General features: G+C 41.2%; 1 protein-coding gene across 1 annotated transcript in view; it reads left to right on the top strand.

Annotated features, from left to right (window-relative positions):
* The first annotated feature begins 8,984 nt into the window (after window positions 1-8,984).
* Window positions 8,985-15,673, top strand: part of elapor2a (endosome-lysosome associated apoptosis and autophagy regulator family member 2a) — a 36,625-nt gene continuing 29,936 nt past the window's right edge. The window contains exons 1-2 of the mRNA XM_085282019.1: window positions 8,985-9,266; window positions 10,805-10,925. Of these exons, the coding sequence (XP_085138145.1) occupies window positions 9,171-9,266; window positions 10,805-10,925 (217 nt within the window). The 5' untranslated portion in view covers window positions 8,985-9,170. The remainder of the gene's footprint in view (window positions 9,267-10,804; window positions 10,926-15,673) is intronic.

Raw genomic sequence — 15,673 nt, 5'->3', positions numbered from 1 at the left:
AGGGGTTACCTGCCCCTCCCTTCCTTCCCTCCCCATCTCCAGCTGCCTCCCTCTTCCCGCTCCTCCACAACCACCCACACATGCAGGGCCTTGGAGTGGGGGTATGTCACCAGGGTGCAGAGGAGGCTACCCCCCCCCCTGTCCCCTTCTGGCTGCCTCTGCCTCAATTTTATCCCACAACTTAGACATTCACATTATTCACACTCTCATTACACATACATATAGGATCTTGGGGGTGGGCACAATCACGGAGTCCAAATCACCATCAGGGTGTATACCTCACCCCTGACGTCGTTGCCCACCTCTCAATTTTAAATACACTTAGTCATTGAGGGCTAGCAGGAGGGACCATGCGCTTACCTGCTGCTCCTTGGCAGGTAGCTCCATGCCCTCCTGGGTTTTAATTGCACCTTAGAACACATATGCATCAACACTACAATGAGCGGGTGGAGGGAGGTTTGGAGTCTTCTCCCACCCCCATTCTCTGCGGCCTGCTGGAGCGGGGGGGCTAGTAGGAGGAGTTGGCCGTCCGACTGCGGTCTGGGGTGTGGGGCCTCCCTGCTGCTGCGGAGTCGGGGTGGTCTGCCTCTCCCCACCGCAGGGAAAAGGGTAACACCACCTGGGTCTGGGTGCAATTCCCCCCTCCAGGGGCAAGGGTACCTAGACCCGGTTTGTAGAGTACGCTTGGGGAGTGTGATTGTGTGTACAGCGTCTCTTTATGTCTGTCTCCACGTTGGTTGAGTGTGGAGTGAGTGCATATGAGAGCATGAGGGTGGGAATGGATGTTTGTGTCTGTGTGTGCCTGTATGTCTGTGTCTATATGTCAGGTTGGGTATCAGACGCCACCTCTCTGGGGACACCTCAGGCCCTCCAAGGTTTGGAGGCCTATCTCCACCCACCACCACTTCCCCTGCCGGTGGCGGACTCCCTCAGGTGTCGGTGTGTTGGTGGTTCTTTGTGTCTGGGGGTGGGCGTCCGGGTACACACCGGCTCACTCCTTGGCGGCCGCTTGTCGGGGCCTGGGGCCTGGGGCTCGCTCGGGCCCCTTTGGAGGTGGGGTGCCCCCGGCCTCTCGGCCTAGGGCTCGGTCACTCAGGCGCAGCTGGGGGCCGGCGGAGCTCACGGGCGCGTCACTGCAACTCCCCCTGGCTTCTGCTCCGCGGCTGCTGAGTGAGCCCCCATCTGGGACTCTCCTCAGCTCTTACTGGAACAGTGGCGCGGCTGCCCCTCTGTTGGTCTTCCATGGTCTCTTGTGTTCTGGGGGCCTCTGGATGTCTGGAGTTTTGATCTCCTCCATACCCGCCTCACACCCTGGAGGACGGGGCTGTGGCCCCCCCACACTCCCTAGCAGATCATTACATGGAGAAACCTTTGGAATGCAAGCATGCTGATCCACACAGGTATGCACACATGGGTATTCACAGACGCGGACTAAAGCTTTCTTGGCTGCTGCCTCAAAGCACACTGTGCGCTGTCTATCTTGCGTGCTGCACAATATCGTTTATTACTTAGTAAATACTGATATCTATGACTAGCTAGTTTATTGTGATGGTGCTTTGTTTTCTCTATTATTATGTTGCTCTTTGTTGTTTGCTGTCTCCTCTGTTTGTTTGTTTGTTTGTTTGTTTGTTTGTTTTTTCTCCATACAGGTGACCCAGGAGTTTTTTTTTTTTTTGTCTCTCTTCCCCCCCCTTCTCACCGTCTCTTCTCCCCTTGGGTTTTCTTTCTTTCTCTCCCCCTCTCTCTCTCATTCATTCCCCCTGTCCTATTTATTAAAAAAAAAAAAAAAAAAAAAAAAAAAATGACAAAGGATGAACTGAAGCTCTGCCATCACGTAATGTCGCATACTGCTGTTTCTGATGTCATTTAAAAAAAAAAAAGAAAAAAAAAAAAAAAAAAAAGAAAGAATATCAAATGGTTTTAGACAACAAAAGACAAGAGACTGACTGCAGATGGGACGGCCTTGATTTGTGCATGCCAAGGCTTTGATACACACTGCAGGTCCACTGGCACACACTCAAATTCACACTAACATTACAGCTGTTGTATGTAGGCACACGACATACACACTCAATCACATTATTACTCAGCCACTTAACTCCATCCTTTTACCTATTTGTAGCCCCCTACCCCTCCCAAAGCTTTGCCCAGGGCCCATCGTCAAGGTAACCGCCAGCACTCAACTCTTCCCAGACATCCTGGCAAGGTGAGTGGACACACACACACACACACACACACACACACACACACACACACACACACACACACACATGCACACATGCATTCAGAATATCTGCTCTTTATCAGTATTTACTGCAAACAGACAAAGAGAAGTCTCCCTGGTCATTCCATAACAAACATATATAGGAAACACAAATTCTTCCATAATAACACGCTGACGCACTGGGGCCACAACTGTGTGAACCAGATCATTTCCTCACACGCAGTAGTAACTCTTTTCACGTATATGCCATTTCTTTGCCATTCAAAGTTGTTTTTTCCATCAGCAGATGATAGCTCAAGGTAGATGTCCCCCTCCCAAATCTGTGCCCAAAAAATCAGCAGGGATGATGTGGAGGTGGAGAAGGGAATCAGGAGTAAAAAAGGAGGAAGCTTGTGTTATTTTCCGTACCTGATAACCCTCCATCCTCTGCCTCTCTGTAGTCTGACCTGTCAGACGCTGTTTCCTGGAATTCTGATTCCTGAGGGGAGTGTTTGGAAAAGGGAACACAAAGGGATACTGTCAGTCATTGTCAGGTCTTCACTGAATAACAAACATATTAATCTAATCCACATGGCTACTTTAGGCTGCTCCCTTATTGACGAGGGTTCACCACAGAGGGTAGCTCCAAATGTTAGATGTTAGACAACAGACACCCTTTCTGATGCAACGCTTATATGTGGCTTGTTAATCTGGATCTCACTCTTGTTAGTCAAATGTGTAAGCCAGTGCATTATGGAGCTTCTACTCACATGGCCATTAGTACAGGCCTTTAAGGGGCTGACTAAAGTAAAGTGTAGCTGTGCTACATGAAATAAAAACGAATCCAATATTTTAATGCAATTTGCACACAATAAAGGCAAAATGGGAACTGCAGTTATGCTTATTAACATACTAAACCCTATTTTTAATAGTTGTTTATAGAAAGAACAGTGTGCCAGGAATGTTGTCATAAAAATTTCAGGCAAAAGTAAGAATTATGTGGTTCAAGGAGACTATTTAGAGGCTTTACGTTTGTCTTATCAGCTTTATCTCTGTGACGACAAAACAAGAAATGCCTTTGCACATGTAAGTTTAGTTTCTGTGGCTGCTTGCAGTGGTATATTGTGAGATCTTTTATGTTCTTTGTTCTCTATTGTCCTCTTCAAACTAACCTCACCATTTGCCTACTAACACCATTCAGTAAACCTTTACTGTAAAGTGCAGTTCTGGACATGTGTGAATGGCTGTGTGGTAGAGGGTGATACAGAAGAGTTGGTGTCATTGTTTAAAGTGGAAACACATTTTTTATTTACCATCTAATCATTCTTCCTGTGTGTGTTCATGCACGCACGCGCATGTCTCTCTGTGTGTGTGTATTGTGCAGAATGTGCAGATATGACAGCAGTCGGCTCTGGATAAAGGAAGTGTTCCATAAACATGTCCGGCTTCGCAGGAGGGGTCAGAGATAAATGCTATGACGGATTTATCTCTCGCTGATATGGGTCCACACAGACACATAGATTAAGCCTTTTGCTCCAAGAGATCAAAAGCTGCATCTGTTACACTGGAAGTCTTAACAGAAACGTTAATGACTAAGTCCAGAGAATTACACCGTGGAATGGCTCGACTGGGCGATCACAGTTATTCAAAAGTCACCTTCTGTTGTTCACACACTCCTACCCATTTCTCGTACTTGGTATACTGCACAGTATTCTCATTGCAGTCATAAAAGGTCATATTGTTACATTCCACTCCTTGAACTCTACAACAATGGGGACTTTATTTCATACCTTGATGGTAGGAGTCAGAAAGGCTTCTTAGTGTAAGTAGTTAGTTGTTAACCTGATGGAGTAATATAGTATAATAGTGGTGCATATGATCAGATCATGCCTATGGTCCGGTGAGCATGAATCTGTTGTCAAGATGGAGGAAGTAAGGTGGGTGTTATGCAGACTTGTGAGAGTAAATATTGTGTAACCGCTTTCCGTTTGCCACAGAGAATGCGAATTACATGCCTAAATAAAAAAGCTTTCTCATTCTCACTCTGATTCACCATAACATAGTGTATATTAACAACAGGGATTCCTGTGCGCATTCACAACCTTCAAATCAAAACATGCATTGTACTTTTGGCCACTGTGCAGTTCTACTACAGTTGAATTTCGAGGCTACACAAAATCAAAAAGTGCTTTTATTTGATCTGGTGAATACTGGTTATAGTCAGCTCAGTGCTTTGGTGTCTAAAGGAGAAGATTCCTCATACCAACCTTTTGTATCACAATAACTTGCCATAAGATTTGTGTAACATAACTTAAACTTAAAAGAAATAATGGCAAAAAAGATCTTCAAAGACTCACAGACAGGCCATGCAGTTGGCAGTTTACATTTCAGGATTCTTATTAATACACCACCCCTCTTCCTTCTGGAGTTTCCAATGCTATATGTTTCCAATATCAGTTTTAAAAATGCAAAAAGATGCATGTACACACACACACACAAACACACACACACACACACACACACACACACACACACACACACACACACACACACACACACACACACACACTCATAGCACGGCACAGATGTATGTGTTTGAGGAACTTAAGCTACAGAGATCATGTTGAAAATTATCTCCGGACACGTTTCACTGACACATTATCTACAGCTGGTGGCAAGATACGTGTGTGTACATGTGTGTCTGCGTGGGTGTGTGTGTGTGTGGTGGGGGATTTTCAGAGTTTTTTTAACCTGATTAATAAAAACTGAAACTTTAGTTTCTCCTGATAAGAAAGGCGTTAGCTTGATTGAGCTAGATTACTCTTTGCAAACCCACACAGGATGAATGAACAGTTTTATTTGGGTTCTATGCCCCCTTGTGGTTATATAATTGATTACAACAATGCAATGCCCCAGCATGAAGGAAAATGAAGCAAGCAGCACATCTTTCAAATACCAAACAGTCAAAGTCTTAATGATCACAGTGTGGCTAGTCTTATTTTTCTTTGAGAATGTGTGTGTGTGTGTGTGAGTGTGTGTCATCATGGAAAAATATGATCCTGGCGACAGCTGCAGCAGAAGATGCCACAAAGACGGCTTCAGGTAATTTCTTCAAGTACTTATATGTGTGTTTGTGTGCGTGGTTATATATTTTCAACATGCATTGTCTGACCTATGAGTAACAAGGTGTTTGTGAGGGTGGCTATCTTATTGGCCACAAAATTCTTACCTCACTATGTCTGATAACAATGGAGGGTCTGGGAATGTGAGTATATTTGAGCTCCAGCTCTGGACTACACTCAGACTCCAGGATGTCAATGTCCGAGTGCTCAGATGGGCTACGGGACAGTGGAGGTGACTCAAAGTATGGGTCATCATCTTTATCCTGCGTGTGGCAGACAGAGTTTGGGTTGGTACCATTTATTTTTCTGGTCCTGGAGGAACGGGCAGATGTACAGCTGCCAGCCCTCTGAAGGTGTTTGTGCTGAAGTTCCTGCGGGCTGTCTGGTAGGGCTTCTGGCTGAGATATAACTGGATCTGCTGCTGGAAGTTCATGGTTATTACTGCTTTGCCTGGAGTTGTTTGCCTCCATAGACGGTGCAGGGTCAGTATTAACATCAGCTGGATTACCAAAACAATGACCTAGAGATGAGCAAGGTAGTCCATGCATGCTGGCAGATTCAGAAATGACCAAGAGAATAAATAAAATAAATCCTGAAGGCTCTAACATCAGGCAGATATGTGGTTTCCTAACACAGCAATAAATGCGTGGTACTTTCTTGTGGATCATCCAGCACTGGAGTCGGAGCTACTGCCATTTAGGTATTCATATCATTTAAAGGCACATGAACAGGCCAAGTTGCCAAGTTGTGATGTGATGTGTGAAAAAAAATCTTCATACCCAGGAAAGACTTTTGGTTCCACCCATGACAATTATTTCATTAATGCAATAGCAGTCCATTTTTCCTGAAGCAACCAGATCAACAGCTTATCCGAGGCTCGTCGTTAGAAATCCATAATGTGTCAGCCTTCTTGGTGAATTGATCAATCTGTTAACACATTATTCTCTCATTGAAAAAAACAAACAAACAAAAAAAAGGGGAAAAAACCCCCCAAAAGCTAAACAAACCACAAACAGTATTTAACTATTAAGCAATTGTTTCTTCTTCTCTTCTCAGTACCTTATCTGCCACCCTGACAACCAGCATGAGTACGACTGTCTCAGGGTTTTATGCGCATACGTGAGTGCCTTGGTGTCTCATTACTCGATCAGGTAGTCCCTGGCTTGTTGTGAATTTGGAGGCTGGGGTTGGTCCACCTTGTTCCAGCTGGACTCTGGTTACCATCTGACTCAGGGTCAGTTACTAATACACTTGCCCTACACTTCACCACTATTAATTAATGAACTCATCTGATCACAGAGCAGCAGCTCAGGGTGTAAAGGTTATTGCAGCGTTACAGATGGTTGAATATGAGAGTTCAAGTTACAGGCAAACACCGTAAGTGATAGGCCTCAGATGAGAAAGAGAAAGGGGGGAAAAAGAGAGAGCTTGAGAGAGATAGATGGATAGAGAGAGAGAGAGAGAGAGAGAGAGAGGGTGGAGGCTGGCATCAGTCCTCACTGAAAAAGTGAGACGGTAGAAAGCCAGCTGCCTTTAGGTGAGAACTACTTGAATATTCATACAATCCCATGAAGAAAAGCTGGATCCATAGTTTTGTTGGTTAATGATTTTTCATAGGGAATATCAATGTTAGCATTGGGACCCAACATATTCTAATCCTACTTTGGTTACGGATGCTGGTTTGGACTGTTTCTTTTAATATAAACGGCACAGGCTCTGGATAAAGGAAGTGTTTGATGTAACCTTTATAGGCTCAGATATCATACTTATATTTTAGACCACAATTATATTGCATATAATATTTCTGATGGTCTAGTTGTAATTCTGATTAAAGATAAGCTTTAGTCTTCATTTGGTGCCAGCTGCATAGTTTTCCTAGTTGAAACCAAAATACTCTATACACAGGAAAAAAATTCAACAGAAAAGAAATTATTGCTAAGTTTCCTGCAACAGAATTAAATGTCAGAAAGGGTATATTCTGTCAAGCGAGGAAAAATTTCAACCCACGTGAATTTAACAGCAGGAGTCCTGACTCTCAGTGTGTGAACAAAGGGAAGTCCTAGCACTGTGGACAAGCCTTGTGACTCAGTTTAATGCAGCATGTCATAAATTATCCACGTGAGTGCCACAGGAAAGCAAGTTGATTACACAGCCTGCCAGGCATTTTTTTCCCTCTTGAAACTATTATTATTTTATGCGTTTTCTCACATGCTGTAAATTGGGGGGACAGGTTCAGTCTCATGGGAAAGATGGGTCATTTCTAAGTTTCAAGTTCTTGGTGGCATTTTGGTCCTAAGTTGGTTGCACTGCTGACTGTAGGAGAAACACCAGACACAACAATTAAACTATTATGTCACCGATATGTTTACCAATTCCAAAGAAAGATTAATGTCTGATAACTAGTCAATGAAGGTCATAAAAATTTTACACACGTTTTTTATTTTAAACACAATGCTTTGCTTAGATGATTAAACTAATTTCAAATTTCTGTCCATTAAATAGAAAGTTAATAAGAAAACTGTTCAAAAAAAAAAGAAAAAAAAGAAAAAAAAGAGACGCATTGCATTTCTGTTACACCTACAGGCACAGAGTTGTTCTGTCAGGCTGCTCTTCCGTGTTTTTTAATGCGGTTTGGTGCTATGGGTGTAATGCACACCCTGACAAATTGAGCCAGGGTGTTATTATGAAACATGCATGAGCTTTTTTGTGTAAGGATGTAAACAGAAACATACAGGCTTAGAGGGACTTTATAGCCAAGATTAAAAACATGCAACCAAATTATATCCATTTCATTTTCAGGTTGATATTATTTGGAAGCTTTAGAAATCTTCTATCTGTTAGACCTTCAGTAGTAACCCGAGTCTGACAAACTCTACATGTGTTCAAAACCAAAAAAATGAGCACAAACCAGTTTTTCCATGTCAGACACATCAGCTGCAAGTGCTACACTTACTATGTTAGACTTTCAGAGTTGCACGCCGAACATTTATCTCCATAAATATCTCACTTCAGACACAAAATAAAAAAATATAAATTTGATTGTTATTGCACAGGCTGTAGATAACGTAACACAGCTAACCAGAGCCGTCCCCACAGTAATGTTGCAGAGCTTTGTTTCCCTCTGGTGGTCAGTTGTGTGCATGACTGTCACTAGTGTTTAATGCTCGCAAGATCATGAAAAAATCCTTTCAAAATGTTGTGTGCCCAAAAAATTGCTGCTCGTTTTCCTTTAGCCACCAGTATTATAATTAATATGCTACTAAACATTTCGCTATATTTTGTATATTTAAATATTTTTATGATAGCCAGCTTGTTTTTTAATTTTTTTTAAAAATTCTTTATTTATTTATTTATTTTTTTATGTAAGCAACACTTCAGGAGGACCAGGAGGTTAAAAGCATGAATCAAAGATGTGCAAAAGAAAGAAAATACAACGACAGCAACAGAAGGCAGCATTACTTCGCCTTCAAATTAAAGGAAAACTGGGGGCTTAACTTCTGCAGTGAACATTTATGCGTTCCTAAACACATCCATATCACAAAAATGACATCATACAAAATGATGCATTTCACTAAACACTACCATCACAAATCATCAACCGTACGCGCAAATCTTTATTTTGAAAACCTTAACCGGAAACCCATTTTTTTTTATCCTACACTGCTTGAATCTGATGAGGCATCCCTGGAGCGCGCAGCGTAATTGCAGGTGGAAAGCCTGGGAAGCAAGAAGCGATATAAGCAGGTGTCAAGCCGGGTTCGGGTTCATGATACGTTCCGTTTTTCTCCTGGATTTCGGTTGTTTTTGTGTGTTTGTGTCCCCCCCGCCACCTTCGATGATCTACAATGCAGACCTCAGCTTGGCTCGTCGGTCGTTGCGCTCTCATCCTCTGCGCGCTCCAGCTGATGGACGGGGCGAAAGGACAGAAGCAGTGTACTGAGGTGAGGCTACAGTCAATCAGTCTGAGCTGTTTATCGCTATATCAAAATAACTGACTGTTTATACAGAAAAGAAAGAAAAGGCGAAAGGCTGCTGTGTCTGCGCACGCTTGAGCGAGTTATTAATCTAGTGATCGAACAGTAAACACGATTAAACATTGATGTCACATTTCCGGGTCGATTTACGGTGTAGGTTTGGAGTCCCACTTTATAATTTGCAGCATGTGTGAAGACGCACACCTCAGCGCTGCTTTCTGTTTAAATAACGCGAACAACATGGAGGAGTATGAATCACTGTTCAGGTCTGGTGTTTGTTGAACTTCACCAGTCTGTGCTATTAAGTTATCAGTTTCCTGCATGAACTGGCTTTTCCTTCCCTTTGGTCTGGCACAGCTCAACACGTTCTGACACTAGGCTGGCAGCACAACACACACACACACACACACACACACACACACACACACACACACACACACACACACACACACACACACAGAGAGGTGTCCCAAGATAGAGGAGCAACATTCCTCTAAGTCATTCTCTTTTTTCACACTGACAAAGAGATTACTGCGGGCCTCCAGTTTGTTCCTATATGGTGGTTAAATCATTGTGCAGCTTTAGCTCTTCTGGGGAGGGTGAGATTTACCAGAGCTGATGTTTACGCTGAAAGAAATTTATTCCGAAGAGGACTTTGCTGAATCATGGTGTGAGATGAATATTGAACAGCTGCCACATCAGTGATTGACCACAGCACTTATGGGAGTCGCAAGAGATAACGAGGGTTTAGTGTTGCACAGTTCACAATCCTGTATTTATTTTTTGTATCACTACAGCAGTAAAAACAGTTTGTGTATTAATATGCTTGATTTAGCCTCATTTCTTGTGACCTTTATCGGAAAGCGTCTCTGAGCTCTAACCTTAGACCCACTTAAAACCAGGGAAAAAAAATCACTCCACACACAACAGCCTGTATGTGCCGGGGTGTCAAAATCTGGTTTGGCTCAAGGAATAGCATTATGTAAACTGTCAGAAATTAGGCCACCTGCCTCTGTAGACACAAGATGAGGAGAAGTGGAATCAAGAACACTGGGCCAGTGCTTTTCACTCATGGGCCACAGATTAAAACAATTACATGCAATAATCGAATGTCTAAGTGAGCCTACTTGAAATGTTAAAAGCTGCTGGTAAAATGACTCAGCCTCTTTCACCAGCAGCCCACTGCTGCCATCTCCCCTACTCCTATCGCCATGGAGATGGTTTGTTGTGACCAGGGGCAGAAGAATGGTTTTAGCTTTAGAGATTACACTGTGACTGGCACTCATGTTTTTCAGCCAATAGCAGCTGGATTCTGTAGGAATTCATTGTTAGTAGCAAGCAGTCTGCTCTGATTTGCTGGTGATTCTTATCTGGAAGAGATGATTCTGTGCTTTAGTTTGGGTGGAGATGTTTGCTGACCTGCCTCTGGCCTATGTTTAGTCAGGTTTTATGTCCAAGCCTGCTATGTTGACTGACTTCTTATGTTTTGTGTGTCTCCCTGGCAGACTGATTACTACTTTGAGTACACGGAGTGTGACAGCACAGGATCTCGGTGGAGAGTGGCCATCCCACAGCACCCTGGGGCCTGTACTGGACTACCAGCGCCAGTGCGAGGCACAGAATGCAGTGAGTTAAGTGTGCGTGTGGAAAATGACTGAAGCTGATGTGTGTATGTCACCTTCTTATCAGTAGCTGGAACTTTCACCACCACAACCTGACTGAGTGTGTTTGGACGTCGACCAACCATAGAGTGAAGCTACAGGCCAATAACCTTGGAGCAAAAACAATGTTACGTAATTAAGTGTGCCTATGCCAAAAGGCACACTTATTACTATTGCTCGGATTTATTATTATTATTATTGTGTGGATGCTTTAAGCATCCACACTATTGAGTTCCTGTTTCTCTTTATTGTGTGGATGCTTTAAGCATCCACACTATTGAGTTCCTGTTTCTCTTTATTCTTTATACTTTATTCTAGTTGCTTCCGTACACTTTTTGGCACTTAACTACTTCCACAATTTTCAGCCGATTTTCACCATTCAAATTTTAAACTATTCTGCTATTTTTGCTAATGCTGGCTATATCTTTTGGTATTTTTAACTATTATACTTTTTAAAATATTCCACTTTTTTCCTTTAATTTGTCCCATTGAAATTAATGGGAAACTTCAGCAATTCTGCTAAATTTTGCTTGTTTTTGAAACTTAACTACTTCCTCAAATTTTCACCTAGAACAACCATTCAAACTTTAAAATGTTCACAAATTATTGGGCTATTCATGTATGTTTCAGCTTTTTCAAATATTTTACCGTTTTACTTTTATGCCTCTTAAAGTTTTGAGTTGCAAAATTGTGATTTTTCACAAAATACATGTGTTGTTATGGTTGCTATGCTCTTGGCTTCCAGTGTGACACTGAAGCTTTTGCAGCCTTTTCTTCATGTCCGAACAACTGTTTGCTACTTGCTCAATTTTCACTCAACTTCCACAAATTATACATCAAAACGTAGGTATTTTTGCTGGCTTTCAGAAAATGTCATTATCATTGTTGTGGGATTTATAGAATTTTCGCAAATCTCCTCAGACCAACACAAGGTCTCAAAACTCTGCATAGAAAGTCAATGGAGAGCTTGTTCAAAATCATCGCTGGATTTCTGTAATGAGAGGCATATTCGAATCGTCATATCTCCTTAACGAAGCAAAGTTAAGACATGAGGCTTGTCCCGGTATATCTTCAGACACTCGTGACGCTCACAATTCAAGAATTTCTTTCTCACCTATTACCATTCTGAAATGAGTTGGACTTGTTTGAGGGTAGGAAATTCGTCCTTCGCTCAGATTTCTTCAGATTTCAAACTGTGGAAATGAACCACTTTTTTCTCTCGTCATAACTTTTTGTTGGATTTCCACAGAGACCTGAAAATTTCCATGATTGTTCACCAAAGCCTGCTGTCTCTTACGGTGAAAGAATGATATCGATACTCCAAATAGATTTAGAGTTAGAAAGCGTTGTTTGAGGGCAAGTCAAGGCAGTTTTTGCTTCGCTCTGCTCAGTTATGGTGCATTAGAAGTCTAATATCTTTAATAATTCATATTTTAATGATAAATTGTTAACACTGGAAGATTCCCCCATCTCTTCTGAACAAAACGGTGTAAGAATGACCGCTCTAGCCCCTACGGTTAGGAAATTATGGTCATTTGTTTGAGGGAAGTCCTCACTATGAGAAATAGGCTGCAATAATCCTGTGCCTCTCTGTCCTGCGTGTGTAAAAAGATGCACCTGTTTTGGCGGGAAAACGTAAACAGCCACTCTGATTGGTGGATTTAAATTCGGCAGCTCTCTCCCTCTGTGTCTGTCTGTCTGTGTGTGTGTGTGTGTGTGTGTGTGTGTGTGTGTGTGTGTGTGTGTGTGTGTGTGTTTAGTGGGAGAGAGAGGACCCTGCCCTTATTTGGCAGCATGTCATTGTAGGATTTAAATTGAATATAGTTAGACTGGTTGACTGGATTAGAGCCTGTGTTTGTGTGTCCCTCTGTGCATTTGTGTTTCAATATGCCTTCATATTTGTAATTTTGTAAGTTATTACTATTCTGCTAAATGATACTATTTCTGCTTTTCATAAGATTTGTGCCTAATATAGTATTTCTGCTAAATTATAGTATTTATTATTTTTATAGGATTTGTGCCAAACATAGTATTTCTGTTAAATTATAGTATTTCTGCTTTTTATACTATTTGTGCCTAATATAGTATTTCTGCTTTTTATAGGATTTGTACCTAATATAGTATTTCTGCTTTTTATAGGATTTGTGCTTAATATAGTATTTCTGCTAAATTATAGTATTTCTGCTTTTTATAGGATTTGTGCTAAAACATAGTATTTCTACTAAATGTAGTATTTATGCTTAATCATAGTATTTCTATATATTTCTGCCAGGTCCCCAGGCAGCCAATCCTCTGTGAGGACTTAGACATTCAAATTTTCAAATCAGGGCCTGCACGGTTTCCCAGCCAATCATATATGTGTCCTGAGGCATTCAAATTTGCATATTGGGGCCTTCATGGCTTCTAAGCCAGCCAATCATATCTGAGGGCTGAGGAATTCAAATCCACAAATCAGGGCCTGCACAGCTTCCCAGCCAGCCAATCATGTATGTGGGCTCCAGGTATTCAAATTTGCATATTGGGGAATTCGTGGCTTCTAAGTCAACAAGTCATCCATGTCATATATCTCTAAAAATTCATATTTTAATGATAAATTGTCAACACTTGAAGATTCCCCCATCTCTTCTGAACAAAACGGTGTAAGAATGACCGCTCTAGCCCCTATGGTTAGGAAATTATGGTCATTTGTTTGAGGGGAGTCCTCACTATGAGAAATAGGCTGCAATAATCCTGTGCCTCTCTGTGCTGCATGTGTAAAAAGAGGCACATGTTTTGGCGGGAAAAAGTACACAGGCTCTCTGATTGGTGGATTCAAATTCGGCAGCTCCCAGGCTGACCTAGAAACTCACTTCTCTCTCCCTGTGCATTTTTTTGCTGATTTTTTCATTTAACAAGTATATTTGAGGGACCCTCAGCATGTTCAGCATTTTTTCAGCTGTCCATTTTGCTTTTCCAATTTTTCTGTTTAACTTATTACTATTGTGCTAAATCATACTGTTTCTGCTATTTTATAAGATTTGTGCTTAATATAGTAATTCTGCTTTTAATAGGATTTGTGCTTAATATAGTATTTCTGCTTTTTATAGAATTTGTGCTTAATATAGTATTTCTGCTTTTTATAGGATTTGTGCTTAATATAGTATTTCTGCTTTTTATATGATTTGTGCTTAATATAGTATTTCTGCTAAATTATAGTATTTCTGCTTTTTATAGGATTTGTGCTAAAACATAGTATTTCTACTAAATGTAGTATTTATGCTTAATCATAGTATTTCTATATATTTCTGCCTGGTCCCCAGGCAGCCAATCCTCTGTGAGGACTTAGACATTCAAATTTTCAAATCAGGTCCTGCACGGTTTCCCAGCCAATCATATATGTGTCCTGAGGCATTCAAATTTGCATATTGGGGACTTCATGGCTTCTAAGCCAGCCAATCATATCTGAGGGCTGAGGAATTCAAATCCACAAATCAGGGCCTGCACGGCTTCCCAGCCAGCCAATCACATATGTGGTCTCAGGCATTCAAATTTGCATATTGGGGAATTCGTGGCTTCTAAGTCAACAAGTCATCCATGTCATATATCTCTAAAAATTCATATTTTAATATTAAATTGTCAACACTTGAAGATTCCCCCACCTCTTCTGAACAAAACGGTGTAAGAATGACCGTTCTAGCCCCTACGGTTAGGAAATTACGGTCATTTGTTTGAGGGAGTCGTCACTATGAGAAATAGACTGCAAAAATCCTGTGTCTCTCTGTGCTGCTGCGTGTGTAAACAGATGCACCTGTTTTGGTGGGGAAAAGTGCACAGGCTCTCTGATTGGTGGATTCAAATTCAGCAGTTCCCAGGCTGACCTAGAAACTTAGTCCTCTCTCCCCGTGTGTGTGTGTGTGTGTGTGTGTGTGTGTGTGTCTGTGACAGAGAGAGAGAGAGAGGGAGAGAGAGAGAGAGAGAGAGAGAGAGAGAGGCTTTTAATGGGATGATCTCATTCTAAGATTTAAATTCAATATATTTAGACTGGTTGACTGAATTGGATCTTGTGTGTGGGTCTCTATGTGCATGTGTGTTTCCTCATGTGTACATATTTGTGATTGTGTGGCTGTAATAAATTTTTTTGCAGATTTTTGTCATTTAACAAGTATATTTGAGGGACCCTCAGCATGTTCAGCATTTTTTCAGCTGTCCATTTTGCTTTTCCAATTTTTCTGTTTAACTTATTACTATTGTGCTAAATCATAGCATTTCTGCTATTTTATAAGATTTGTGCTTAATATACTATTTCTGCTTTTCATAGTATTTGTGCTTAATATAGTATTTCTGCTAAATTTAGTATTTCTGATTAATTATAGTTTTTCTACTAAATCATAGTACAGTATTTCTGCTTTTTATGGGATTTGTGCTAAAACAAAGTATTTCTACTAAATGTAGTATTTGTGCTTAATCATGCCATTTCTGCTTTTTATAGGATTTGTGCTTAATATAGTATTTCTGCTAAATTATAGTATTTCTGCCAAATTATAATATTTGTGCTAAAACATAGTCTCAATTTAAAATTACAATATTCATAGTTCATCACAGTGTCTCTGGTAAATCACAGTATTTCTGCTATGTTGTACTATTTTTCTAAATCATAGTGTTTCTGTAATGTTTAAGTATTTTTGGCTAAATATATTCTTTCTGTTATCTTATACTATTTCTCCTAAATTCTTG

Source organism: Mchenga conophoros, linkage group LG7 (genome assembly GCF_057382185.1).
Source record: "Mchenga conophoros isolate Kocher_MC1m ecotype Shallow Benthic linkage group LG7, M_conophoros_male_GT1.1, whole genome shotgun sequence".
Classification (NCBI taxonomy): domain Eukaryota; kingdom Metazoa; phylum Chordata; class Actinopteri; order Cichliformes; family Cichlidae; genus Mchenga; species Mchenga conophoros.
The sequence above is the reverse complement of the archived record's forward strand: the minus strand, read 5'-3'. Positions and strand labels throughout refer to the sequence as shown.